We start from the raw sequence: 14376 nt of genomic DNA on the forward strand, positions 1-14376 counted from the left end.
TCTCTTCCATTTTCTCCTGACTTGAGGAGTCTTGCTAATGCAAACCTGAAAGGTGCATGCAGTAGTAAACCTTTTAGAAATCCTTGTCTGTAAAGTGTGTCTTGGCATTACTGAGCAAACAGGGTTTATAACAGGATTTGTAACTGGATACAGGGGGATGAGTAAAAGATTGGAAGATTCATCTCTGTAGCAGCCTGTGACGGGGTCTGATTCTTAAAACAGTTGGGTGTGAGATGTCTTAATTGTTTTGTTGCCTGGTATTTGTGTTCTATAAGAGAACAGACCAGCCTTGTTTGCTGGCATGGCAGGACATACCTCCAGGAGTTTTTAGTTGGTTGTTAATTGCAATTGAAGGACCAAGACCCATTCAGAAGACTTGTAGACGCTTCTGTTCTGCTTCTTGAGTAGCTCCACTGTTTTTGCTCAGCGATATGGCAGATGGGGTTTGCGTTGCTTCTCTAAACCTTCCAGTGCTCCTCAGAGGTTTTGGTCATGTACGCGCAATTCAGCAGTCATCAGAGAGGGGAAACCTTGCTGAGAACATGAGTATTTTTACCCTGGTCTCTATGCTAACCAGAGCAGGTAAATAATTCCTTTTCTTTTGCTGTTCATCAGCATCACTTCCTATCCAGCTGGGAATTAGTTGAAGCAGAGGACTAAGTTACTGACGGCTTGCTTTAATGCCCCATGCATTTGCTACCTGGCTCATTAGGTTTCCTTCTGCTGCAGTTAGGGAAACCAAACACCAGCTTTTTAAATTTCATCATCCTTCGTTGGGTGTGTGTTTTCAGCTAGAGATGTGGGGCTTTTAAAATCATGCATGAAGACAGGGCAACGGTGGGAGGGCTTCTAGTGTCCTGGCCCCACTAATGGATCTCCTGATGGCACCTAGTTTTTTAGCCATTTTTGAACTGGATGGACCATTGGCCTGATCCAACATGGCTTCTCTTATGTTCTTATGTTCTATTTCCTTCTTGGACCTCTTTGAGATGAAAGAGGGGTAGAGAAGAAGTTTGTCTGCCCCTAGTTATTCTTTGGAGAGGACTCTGTAAAGAGGATTTATAATTGCATCCCATTGGAAGAAGCTCCCATTGGAAGAAGATCCCTGGCTCCTCCCAATAATGCTGAATTTACCACTAAACTGAATGTACAATATTGCTTTTGGGCTTTGTTTGTGAGGCAGCAATAGGCTACCTTTAAGAGCATGGCTGAATGGGATGACACTGTTGAATTAACTAAGGGGCTTTCAATGAGGGGGGAAGGCAGTAGCCTGGTAAATGGGGAAGGCAAAGACCTACCAGCCCTTGGTTCTTTTTTCTTAGCCAAAGGGTTATTTTTACATTTCAATCCTTCATTATCATGGTAATAGAGGATTAAATACTGAAGGCCATAGTATTTAAAGATCTGGAATGAGTCCATGATGATATTGCATTATAATGAGAGAATAAGTCTGGTGGATTTGTTTTTTTAGTTGTTTACTTTATAGTCTACCTTCCTTGCTGAGATTTAAAGTGGATTATAGAATAAAAACATAAGACATCCGACAAATAACACAAAAGGACTAGGATTATAGAATTAGAAGGTAATGTAAATGGAGGCTGGCCTGCTTTGGTGCTCCAGTGTTCTGAGATTAAGTGGGTGGCAGCCTGGGAGAGGGCCTTCTTGATCACGGCACCAGAACTCTGTCCCCAGGGTGTCTCCTCTATCATCTTCTAAGACCATTTTCTGCTAAACTTTTTTGTTCGTTGGCATTTCCTCTGTGATCCCTCCTTTCTGCCCAATATTCTAGAAGAATAAGAATTGTAGATTTATACCCCGCCTTTTCTCTGAATCAGAGACTCAGAGCAGCTTAAAAGGTAAAGATAGTCCCCTGTGCAAGCACCAGTCGTTTTTGACTCTGGGGTGACATTGCTTTCACAATGTTTTCACAACAGACTTTTTATGGGGTGATTTGCCATTGCCTTTGCCATTGCAAACTGTGTACTCATTTTACCGACCTCGGAAGGATGGAAGGCTGAGTCAACCTGAGCCAGCTACCTGAAACCAGCTTCCGTTGGAATTGAACTCAGGTTGTGAGCAGAGTTCAGACTACAGTATTGCAGCTTTACCACTCTGTGCCATGGGGCTCTTAGAGCTCTCAGAGCAGCTTACAATCTCCTTTATCTTCTCCCCCCACAACAGACACCCTGTGAGGTGGGTGGGGCTGAGAGGGCTCCCACAGCAGCTGCCCTTTCAAGAACAACCTCTGAGATAGCTTTGGCTAACCCAAGGCCATTCCAGCAGGTGCAAGTGGAGGAGTGGGGAATCAAACCCAGTTCTCCCAGATAAGAGTCCACGCACTTAACTACTACACCAAACTGTCTAATTGTTGTTGTTTTTCTTTTTATATGTGTCTTTTAGCTCTGGTTTTAACGATGTTCGTATGTGTGTTTTATTGGTTTTAATGTTTTTGAAGATGTGGCTGTATTTGCTGTTTTTAATTTGTTAGTGCCTTCAGGGCTTTTTTATAGAAAAAGCCCAACAGGAACTCATTTGTATATTAGGCGACACACACCCGGATGTCACCATTGTTTCACACAGGGTTTTTGTAGAAAAAGCCCATCAAGGACTCCTTTGCATATTAGGCCACACACCCTGACACCAAGCCAGCCAGAGCTGCGTTCTTGTGCATTCCTGCTAAAAAAAAAAGCCCCAAGTACCTCAGTGGCCCTCATGAGAAAGGGGGAGTATAATTGTTCTAAAATGAAAGAAATAAGTAAGGCAAGATATCCTGTAACAGCGTAGTAAATGGAATTACAAACTCAGAAGAGAAAGCAGTTAAGAGTGTGATAATACCTAGAATAGTCATTGCAGTAGACTGCAGTCCTATTCCATTGTAAAGGCACCCTGTTCCATTGTGCTACAGTTCTAATATCTTCATAAAAATCACCCCCCAAATATTTCTGTTATGCGCATTCTGCGGAATGCCAGAAATGCCAGTGCCTTCATGACCTCCTTAGGCAGGCTGTTCCACAAGGTAGGAGCTACCACCAGGAATGCACATGATGAGCCAGAAGTCGCTGATCTTACCTATTTGTAGGGTGCAGCTTTCAGAAGACATTGCTCAGATGAGCAACACTTGCAGAGCATAGCAACCGAGGTGGAGCATGGCAGGACAGGCAGTTCTGTAGCTTTTAAATATTAAGATTCAAACAGATGTGTATGCTGTGTCTTATTATCTAGTGTTAATACATTCTGGAGTGCTACTAGCAGAAACAAAATTCTCCACCTGAGAAGTGCCCTTCAGCTCTTATTTTGTCTGTCCTGATAGCAATCAGCCCTGTGAAAGAAGTCTGGTGGAAAGAGACCTGTGTAAGTCCACCTAGGGTAGTTCTGAAGGTGTATTGAGTCTCCCCTCTCCAAACCCAGTGACCCAGACAATATGCCACACAGTTCCTGCATTGCTCCCATTATTACATCCATTACAGAGTTTTCAAACAAAAGCTGATGGGGGGAGGGGAGTGAGACCAGAAACCTGGTAAATATAAGGGAGAGTCTGAAAGGTGTGCAACCCCCTCCTCCCCCCCCCCCAGTTTGCTATGTCCCACTAGGTTACCAGCAGTGGTCTTGATCACAAACTGTGGGAGAGATTGGGGGCTTGCTATTTTATTTTTGGTTTTAACTGAAGGATGTTTTAAATTATTATTGTAAGCCACAGTGAACCATGTGGAAGAGTAGGGTATAAGTGTTTTAATAAATGAATATCTTGGGAGAATCTGCATGAAGTAGCCACAGCCCTGCATGCTAAAAGAATTTAGAAAGCAGCTAAAGGAGAAATAATCCTAGAAGTGGATTATTTTAGAGTGAGGAGTGCTTCTAACAAAACACATTAGGTACCGGTTTCTGTCCTCCTTTGGAGGTTCTCAGCCCTCTGCAACTTTTTTAACCTTAAAAGACAGCAGGAAAATGCGGTTTTCTGCCAGAGGTGCCATTAGTTGCCTGAGACTGCATTTGTTTAGTCCTGTTTGTGCTATTTTAGCTGGCAATCAATGGCTTCCCTGCAGACTCAGCCACCATGTTATAAACTGATGACAAGGGAGTGTGCAATTGCCCTGGGAGTGGATTTCTCTCCCCACCCCACCCCTTTTTTTTTTTAAACAGATGGTCCTATTTAGATTTGCCAGTGGAGAGAAGTTAAACACACTGAAAACAATTTACCAAGAATGACCACGCATTTTCTTGGGCAGCCTTGGAAACCTTTCATAATGTATGAGGCCCTCGGGTGTGCTCCTTAGTTTGACCTCTGGAACTGGGATGCTCTGAGCATTCCTGGTTTCTTCTTGCATCCATTTAACAAATTGGACTCTACAAATGTTTGTTAAAGGGAAACTCTTATGATGTGTGGCAGGTGTCCTTAATATTGTTTTGGTGGGGGAAGGGGGAAATAATCTTGATTTTTGTTTTACCCGCAGAGACACTGGAACTTTTCAGGAGTGAGAGGCCAGTTAATATGGTACACCCCTGATAATTTCCTAGGAGATTTTCCTGCTTGACATGAGTGACTGACCAGGTTTTTCACACATCTGTATCTGAATCAGTGAGATGGCTCTGCTGTTAACTAACATCCTGCCCTCCTGGTCCAATCAGTTCTTTGGTTGGAGGCAGGGAAATGAAATTGCAATGTCTTGAGCATTTGGTGGAAGATCCATGACAAAACCAATGAAATAGGCTAGTTTGTTTTAGAGCCTACTGTATGCTGGTGGTGAAGAAAGTGTTCTTCCCCATCATCACTGTGAGTACAGAGAGCCATGCATCAAAGCCTTTCCTGGTGATCAGAGGCCTTTTTTCATCCAGACCTACGGAGAGAGTTTGAGGAACTTGTGGCCTTCTCAGATCAATCTGTTGTGCACTTTGCAGTTAAAAGTTGCTGATATCTGTTCCAGATTGGATGCTATATTGAATTCAGAGTATATGTAGAGCTTGCCTTTCTGTATATTGGATGTCATTCATCTTGAACAATCTAAGGACCAAGACCAGGGGTAGTCAGACTTGCTTGATGTGAGAGCCACATAGAATAAACATAAGATGTCAGAGAGCCACAAGATATGAACATGTTTGAGAGCCAAAAGACAAGAAGGAAGGAAAGAAGTCAAATTGATGGGGGGAGGAAGCTGGAGGTGGAAAGAAAGCAAATTTAACTTTAAATTCCTTCTTCAAGCCGTTGGCTGGCTTGGCTTAGATAAGTAATTTAAAGAAACAAATACCTTCTCCAAACTGGCCAATGGGGTGGTGGAGGTTTCAAGAGCCACACAACATGTGTGAAAGAGCCACAGTTTGGCCACCCCTGACCTAGAGGATTGCAGCTATTGCTGGTACTCTTGGCCTTTCTCCTTCCTGAATGATTTTGTCTGCTGGGTTGGAGTGGTCAAGTGGGTGATAGAAGTGATAGTGTCTCATTTAAAGTGTGGGTGGCCTCCATGATGTTGAAAGTGGATGGTGCAAGACTACTTCTGAAGAAACTTTTGCTGGATCCACAAAACATTAACAACTTTTGGCTAATCTTCAATTTGCTGTGCTTAAGCTGCTAGGGCAGATAAGATGGCATAGCACCTGGGATTGTTGGACATTACACATTATCTTGATCTTTTCTTTAGTCTGGCTTCCAGCCTGGTTTGTAGATACAGAAACTGCCCTGGTTGCCCTACTCAGTGACCTAAGCTGGGGGCCAGGTGTTTGTTCTGTTGGACTTTTGAAACCATGGTCACATTCTGACTTGCCTTGACAGGACAGGTCTGGGAGGTACTGTTGAGCATCAATCCCAGTTTTTCCCAAAGGGTGGGTGCCAGAGGGTGGTGGTGGTATACTGCTCTTTGTAGGTTGCAACAGTGACCTCTTTTATCTCCTATGCTAATTCAGATCTACATGAAATTGCTGAGGGAGGATTTCCAGAGATTTTGGGAGCAATGTCACCAGTTTGCAGATGACACCTAGAGCTGTGTTTCCTTTCCATCAAAGCTTAGGGAGATGGCAGAGGTTGTGTTCGAGGGTCTGTGGTTCAGTGAGGATACGAATACAGACTAAAACTGAATCTAATGAGATGGCAGTACTGGTTATTGGGAGTAATTTGTAAGGCCTTTGACTGATGGAACAGTGTTCCCCATTTTAAATTTAGGCACATAGCTTGGGTGGTGGTCTCTTAGTGTTATGTCTGGTTGGTGTTGCCTCCTGGACTGGTTTTTCAGCTGCTCCCATTCCCAAAGAAAAACCATCTAGCCCCAGCAATTTATACCTTAGTGACATCCACATTTGACTGTTGTAAAGTATTCTTTATGTAGCTGCCTTTTGGGGAAATGCTTATGGGCTACTGCAATGCAGACTCAGGCAGACCTGTTGAAAACAAACCATGACAATTTCACGAGGAAAACAACAGCTAGCTGGTGTTTGCTAGCTGCCTTGGAGCTTTTTTTATTATTAAAAAAACAACCTGTGATAATAGTAATAATAAAAAAACAAACACTGACCTAATGCTGTAGTGGCATGGGGACTGTTAGTTTCTGTTCCCAAGGGCCTCCTCATGCAGATGGCCAAGCCCCTCAAACTACAAGTCAGACATATTTTCAACACTTTTTCTTGTCAATCTGTCTGCAAGCTATAAAGCTAATCCTGGGAGTTCTGCAGAAGTGCTGTTCTGGGCATACCAAGTATTTCAGAAGTGGGCTAGCATAATTATGATTTTACTTCCAAAAAGGTAGCATGGTGTTTTTTTTAATTAGTATCATCCAAGAGCAATTTCTTGAATGTCAGCCTCTTTGCGAAGGCCAGACCATGCAGCCAAGTGGGCTGGATCTCCTCCATAGTTTAATGTCCTTATCCTATCGCAATCAGGCAGGTCAGCATGGGCAAGAGGATGCTGGAGCAAACTCTAAAGTTAGTAGGACGTATCTGTTAAAGCTACTGGCTCCACAGCAATCCTGTTATTCTCTAAAGACTGCATTTTTAAGAAAGAACCTCCTTGAGTAACAGTAAGGATCTAGTCTCCTCCTCCCCTGCCAAATGACTTCTTCATCTTCTGGGGAGGGGAGGCACAATGGGTTTTTACCTTTTAATATGAGCCAATCTATCCATATCCAGTGCTACAAGAAAACATGGCAACTAGGACTGAAATGCCAGTTAGTTGCTGTAACCAACAGAGAAAGACTGAAACAGTAATGATGATAAAGGATGGGAAGTGGCAGACCCTTAGGCCATGGGGGCACCTGGAGGCCTGCAGGCCTGACATTAATCCTCAGTGATTTGTAAGAAGATCATTGAGTATTATCCAAGATGGCAGCCTTTCTGTGTCCCCACCACCAGCTGCAGCTCTTTGCTGTCTGCCCAGTTACTGACCATAATGTGCCATCTCTGTTTTTTGTATTTCAGCCCTCCTCGGCTCCTCGCTAACATGAATGATGCCATGGTTACCCACATGTCTTCTGGAGCCCCCACACCAACAAAAAGGTAGGCATATAAGGCATTTACAAGAGGCAGGTGGTTCACCATAAGATATCTGGAGTATAATTCACAGATAGGGAATTGGGAAGTGAAGGTTGATGCTCCTGTGCTTTGGATGTTTCTGAAGCAAACATCCCATTCCTGCAGCCTCTTCTTTCTTCCCTAGTAAAAATATCTTATTTATTTACTACCATTTGTTTCAGTTTTTATTCTCCTGAAGAGCCCCGTGGTGCAGAGTGGTAAAGCTGCAGTACTGCAGTCAGAGCCCTCTGCTCACGACCTGAGATCAATCCCAGCAGAAGCTGGTTCAGGTAGCCGGTTCGAGGTTGACTCAGCCTTCCATCCTTCCGAGGTCGGTAAAATGAGTACTCAGCTTGCTGGGGGGAAAGTGTAGATGACTGGGGAAGGTAATGGCAAACCACCCCATAAAAAGTCTGCCATGAAAACATTGTGAAAGCAATGTCACCCCAGAGTTGGAAACAACTGGTGCTTGCATAGGGAACTACCCTTACCTTAAAAAAAAAAGAGCCCCATGGTGCAGAGTGTTAAAACTGCAGTACTGCAGTTCTAAGCTCTGCTCACGACCTGAGTTCGATCCCCGGTGGAAGCTGGGTTTTCAGGTAGTCGGCTCGAGGTTGACTCAGCCTTCCATTCTTCCAAGGTCGGTAAAATGAGTACCCAGCTTGCTGGGGGGAAAGTGTAGATGACTGGGGAAGGCAATGGCAAACTACCCTGTAAAAAGTCTGCCGTGAAAACGTTGTGAAAGCAACGTCACCCCAGAGTCGGAAACGACTGGTGCTTGCACAGGGGACCTTTCCTTTCCTTATTCTCCTGCCCCTTCCTGTAAACTGAATCGTTTTTAAAGCACTGCAGAAACATGAATGGTTTTGGTGAGTTAGAAACAGCCACATTCTCTCTATCTTACTTCACCTAATGGGGCAGGATTCTTTCCCCATCACCCACAGAAGCCCTAAAGAGAGGCTGAAGCAAGTGAATTGTCCATATAGAAGTGGGAAACTACTGCTGGCAGGGCCTGAAGGTCCAGACCAAGGGGAGTGGTTTCTTCAGTCAAAAGTTCTCTTGTGCCAAGCTGAAAAGGAGCAGCCCCGGCCACAAGGTTGTCAAACTAGCCTACCCTGCTATGCAGTAGGGCAGGGTTTTCCAAACTTTTCTTTCCCGTGGCCCAGTTATTTTTACACTTCTCCTTCGTGGCCCACTAAAATTCAGGGGTGGAGCCAGGAGACTTTGGGGGTGGAGCCAGGAGACAGGAATTATGTAATTTCCTGTGGTATCACTTCCAGGTCAAGGGCCAAGTGATGTCACTTCCAGGGCACGCTGAAACAAAACTCCACCAAACCCAAAACTCCACCTTTTCCTGTGATGTCACTTCCCGGGCACTCCCCCAAACCTGCCTCTTCTTCTGAAGTAACTTCACTTTCAGAAAAATCTCTCTGAAACTCATGCTGAGCCAAAATGGGGGTGGAAAGTGGGTGGTCTCCAACTTTTTCATACAATCCCAGGGTCCTCTCTTTTCACCCTCACACCTGCATGCACCTATCTGTTTGTGTGTTCTTCTCCAGCTTGCAAGCACTCCTAATGAGTGGAAAGCTTAAAGATAGCAGCTAAACGTAAAAACTGTGTCGTAATAGGTGATTTTAACTACCCGCAGATTGATTGGGTCAATATGTGTTCTGGTCGAGAGAAAGAGATTGAGTTTCTTGATGCTCTCAATGACTGTGCTATGGAGCAGATGGTCTCAGAACCTACCAGGGGTGGGGCGATCCTGGATTTGGTCCTAAGTAATGCCCAAGACTTGGTGAGAGATGTAAAAGTGATTGCGCCACTTGGGAGCAGTGACCATAATGTTATTGATTTCACCATTTGTATAAATAGGGAGTTGTCCAAAAAGACCGCCACAACCACATTTAACTTTAAAAGGGGTAAATACACTGAGATGAGGAGGCATGTGGGGAGGAAACTGAAAGGAAAGGTAAATACGGTCAAAACCCTTGGGGAAGCTTGGATGCTATTTAAAACTATAATCCTAGAAGCTCAGATAAAATACATACCACAAGTTAGGAAAGGCACAAACAGGCATAAGAAAAGGCCTGCGTGGTTAACAAACAAAGTAATGGAAGCTGTAAAAGGTAAGAAGGACTCCTTTAAGCAGTGGAAAACCAGTCCAAGTGAGATTAGTAAAAGGGAACACAGGCTGTGGCAAATCAAATGCAAGACTGTGATCAGGCAGGCAAAAAGGAACTATGAGGAGCATATTGCAAAAAACATAAAGACCAACAATAAAAATTTCTTCAAATCTATTAGAAGTAGGAAACCAGCCAGGGAGGCAGTGGGGCCCTTGGATGACCATGGGGTAAAAGGATTACTGAAGGAGGATAGGGAAATGGCTGAGAAGCTAAATTAATTTTTTGCCTCCGTCTTCACTGTGGAAGATGAGAACTTTTTGCCCGCCCCAGAACCACTAATTTTGGAAGGGGTATTGAAAGACCTGAGTCAGATTGAGGTGACAAAAGAGGAGGTCCTACAACTGATAGACGAATTAAAAACTAATAAGTCACCGGGTCCGGATGGCACACATCCGAGAGTTCTAAAAGAACTCAGAGTTGAACTTGTGGATCTTCTAACAAAAATCTGTAATCTTTCATTGAAATCTGCCTCCGTTCCTGAGGACTGGAAGGTAGCAAATGTCACCCCCATCTTTAAAAAAAAGTTCCAGAGGAGACCCGGGAAATTACAGGCCAGTCAGTCTGACTTCAATACCGGGAAAGTTGGTAGAAACCATTATCAAGGACAGAATGAGTAGGCACATTGATGAACACGGGTTATTGAGGAAGACTCAGCATGGGTTCTGCAAGGGAAGATCTTGCCTCACTAACCTGTTACATTTCTTTGAGGGGGTGAACAAACATGTGGACAAAGGAGACCCGATAGATGTTGTTTACCTTGACTTCCAGAAAGCTTTTGATAAAGTTCCTCATCAAAGGCTCCTTAGAAAGCTTGAGAGCCATGGAGTAAAAGGACAGGTCCTCTTGTGGATCAAAAAGTGGCTGAGTAATAGGAAGCAGAGAGTGAGTATAAATGGGCAGTCTTCGCAGTGGAGGACGGTAAGCAGTGGGGTGCCGCAGGGCTCGGTACTGGGTCCCATGCTCTTTAACTTGTTCATAAATGATTTAGAGTTGGGAGTGAGCAGTGAAGTGGCCAAGTTTGCAGATGGCACTAAATTGTTCAGGGTGGTGAGAACCAGAGAGGATTGTGAGGAACTCCAAAGGGATCTGTTGAGGCTGGGTGAGTGGGCGTCAACGTGGCAGATGCGGTTCAATGTGGCCAAGTGCAAAGTAATGCACATTGGGGCCAAGAATCCCAGCTACAAATACAAGTTGATGGGGTGTGAACTGGCAGAGACTGACCAAGAGAGAGATCTTGGGGTCGTGGTAGATAACTCACTGAAAATGTCAAGACAGTGTGCGTTTGCAATAAAAAAGGCCAACACCATGCTGGGAATTATTAGGAAGGGAATTGAAAACAAATCAGCCAGTATCATAATGCCCCTGTATAAATCGATGGTGCGGTCTCATTTGGAGTACTGTGTGCAGTTCTGGTCGCCGCACCTCAAAAAGGATATTATAGCATTGGAGAAAGTCCAGAGAAGGGCAACTAGAATGATTAAAGGGCTGGAGCACTTTCCCTATGAAGAAAGGTTGAAACGCTTGGGACTCTTTAGCTTGGAGAAACGTCGACTGCGGGGTGACATGATAGAGGTTTACAAGATAATGCATGGGATGGAGAAAGTAGAGAAAGAAGTACTTTTCTCCCTTTCTCACAATACAAGAACTCGTGGGCATTCGATGAAATTGCTGAGCAGACAGGTTAAAACGGATAAAAGGAAGTACTTCTTCACCCAAAGGGTGATTAACATGTGGAATTCACTGCCACAGGAGGTGGTGGCGGCCACAAGTATAGCCACCTTCAAGAAGGGTTTAGATAAAAATATGGAGCACAGGTCCATCAGTGGCTATTAGCCACAGTGTATGTGTGTATATAAAATTTTTTGCCACTGTGTGACACAGAGTGTTGGACTTGATGGGCCGTTGGCCTGATCCAACATGGCTTCTCTTATGTTCTTATGTTCTTAATGGCCATGTTCAATTGCCTGCACCACCTACACACCCCTTCCTCAACAGCACTGGCTAGTGTATGCAGTTGGAAGTGCTGTTGCCATTGCCATCAGGAATGCCAGTGCTGTGTACCACCCATACTGGGCCCTGGCAGCTGCTGTACCTCAAAATATGCTGACACATTTAGTAGGCCCTTCCTTCAGCTGCTACTACTGGAACCCTTTCTCAAGCTACAACCAAGCTTGCTTGGTTTCAAGAAAATCTTTTGACAGCTATTTTTTCATACTTTTCCTTGACTGAAACATTGGGAAATTGCTGTGAAAGGCAGAGAATTGTACTGCTATTAATGAATTAATTTCAAGTTATATAAAGTTCATACAAGCTTTTCTGCAGTTATCCCAAAAAAAGATATTTATAAGGGGCTTGCAGCTTTTTACTGGCTGTGTTTCCCATGCCTTTAAAAGCAACCTGTTGTGCAGATATTGAGCCAGTGAACTTTTTTCATCCTTTTTAATATCTACAGGAGGAGTTTAATTTTGCTGTCAGACAGCTGTTAAAAGCAGGACCAGTAAAATAGTGCCAAGTTCATTGTAGCATCACTTCCAGTGCTGTTGAGATATACAGCAGTAATCTCCAATAATCTCTTTCTGCCCCACACCTCTAATTCTCAATCACTCACACAGAAATCTCATAGAAAGGCCAGCTGGCTACAACTGGCGGTGCCAATTTTTCATTGGCAGAGCTCTTATGTCTGCAACAACAGTATGATGAACAGAAAAGTTTCATCCAGTAAAAACAGAAGGAAGGGGAAAGGAAAGGAAAGGAAAGGAAAGGAAAGGAAAGGAAAAACATACGAACATAAGAGAAGCCATGTTGGATCAGACCATCCAGTCCACAGTTCTCTCATACAATGCCCAAAAAGCACCAGAATGTCCACCAGTGGGGCCAGGGCACTAGAAGCCCTCCCACTGTTGCTTCCCCCCACCCCCAGCACCAAGAATACAGATAGAGCATCCCTTGCAGACAGAAAAAGATAGAAAGGGGGACAAAGGGGAAAAAAGCCTTACCATCAGCTTACCCCAGCCAGCAATAATTCTGCCCAGGGGTCATTTGGTAAAAAAATAGCTACTGGAATGCCCACTCCCCACCCCTCCCAGCTGAAAAAAAACACACACCCCTTCTTTGCCGCCCAGGAAATCTCCCCAAAAGAACATACTGCAAGGCACATGAAAGCTCATACCCTGAAGAACACTTCATGGATCTAAAGTGCCAGTGGACGCCAGCTTTTCTCTCTAACACTGGGAGAGGGGGAGAAGGAAGGAGAGGCAGCCCAGCTTCTCTCTGCACAACACAGAGACGGGGGAAGGAAGGAAGCCAAACATAGCTCAGGCTTTGCAGCCTGTGTCAGTCTTCAAGGCTAGCTTTTCTCTGCACAACAGAGAGATGGTGGAAGGAAGGAAGCAGAGCAGAGGTCATGCTTTGCTGGGGGCGGGGCTTGCTTTGGCTTTTCTTGTGACCCGGTAGTGAGGCTTCCGTGGCCCGATACCGGGTCCTGACCCTGCAAATGGGAAACAGTACAGCAGGGTGACCAAACAGCATTAGTCCTTAAAGGGCACAGCAGTGAGTGAATGTTCCAGTGCTCTGTCTTTGAAAGAGTTGCAATAAATGATGTTTGGTTGTTAGTCCCATTCCACAGCACAGAATAAGAGATTTGTGTGGAGTTTCTCATTTGTCTATTGAAGAGCATTCCATCTTCAGATTAAGCAAAACATTATTTTTTTCATGTTAGTGTCTTTTGTTTTATTTAGCAGTTAGTGTGATTTTAATTTCCCTGTGTTTCAGAGGTGTAAACAATGTGTTGATCTTTTCCCTTGGGCAAGTTCAGTTTGGAGTAATTAGCCGCAGCAGGATTGGTGCAAAATATTTTTCAGTTCTTTTAAGAAAGCTGCTGTGAAGACGAACACAGTTGAGGATCCTTCTTTTATAGCTTGTTCATTTGGTTGCTTCCAATAGGTTGCAGACAGTCTTGGAAGCATTTTCTTCATGTGTATATGGTGTTTACTTCATTTCTATACTGTCTTTCTCCTCAGTGGGGACCCAAAGTGGCATAGGATGGCTTCGCCTTCTTCTGTGGGGTGGGATACACTGAGTGTGTGTGACTGACCCAGTCAGAATCTGAGTCAGTTTGAGTTAGAAAGGACTCTTCTCCACAGTCAAGGGAGATAGTGAATGAGATAATTGTACACATTAGGGCTTGGGGTGGGAAGAAAGATGGAGTACTTCTTCACCCAAAGGGTGATTAACATGTGGAATTCACTGCCACAGGAGGTGGTGGCGGCCACAAGCATAGCCACCTTCAAGAGGGCTTTAGATAAAAATATGGAGCAGAGGTCCATCAGTGGCTATTAACCAGTGTGTGTATATATATATATAATTTTTTTTGGCCGCTGTGTGACACAGAGTGTTGGACTGAATGGGCCATTGGCCTGATCCAACATGGCTTCTCTTATGTTCTCTTATGTTCTTATGAGGGACAAAGGAAAAGCATACCCTCCTGCACCCCAATCCTCTCCTATTATAGAGATCTCCCTGTGAGAAATGAAGGCGAGACAACCAAAATCAATGCGAAGCAAGCCCTGAGAGTCATCTTCAATTCCCTCCCCCTGTTTCTGCAAGGGAGAAACTGCAGAGCTGAGATAGAAGCTGCAATAGCAACATTTGACCCTATAACTGGGCTTGTGCAGTGCTCATAGCATTGCTGGCATCAATTCTG

The 14376-nt window shown here is 44.3% G+C and overlaps 1 protein-coding gene across 8 annotated transcripts in view; it reads left to right on the plus strand.

The window, feature by feature from the left end:
• DTNB (dystrobrevin beta) overlaps nucleotides 1-14376 on the plus strand; it is a 178728-nt gene that overhangs the window by 90105 nt on the left and 74247 nt on the right. For all 8 annotated transcript variants that reach the window (XR_009556037.1, XR_009556035.1, XR_009556036.1 and 5 more), the window contains one exon: nucleotides 7399-7476. Coding sequence is in view for 4 of the 8 variants with exons in the window: in XM_060250860.1 (XP_060106843.1) it covers nucleotides 7399-7476 (78 nt within the window). In the remaining 4 variants the exon portion in view is untranslated. The remainder of the gene's footprint in view (nucleotides 1-7398; nucleotides 7477-14376) is intronic.

Source organism: Heteronotia binoei, chromosome 1 (assembly GCF_032191835.1).
Source record: "Heteronotia binoei isolate CCM8104 ecotype False Entrance Well chromosome 1, APGP_CSIRO_Hbin_v1, whole genome shotgun sequence".
NCBI lineage: Eukaryota > Metazoa > Chordata > Lepidosauria > Squamata > Gekkonidae > Heteronotia > Heteronotia binoei.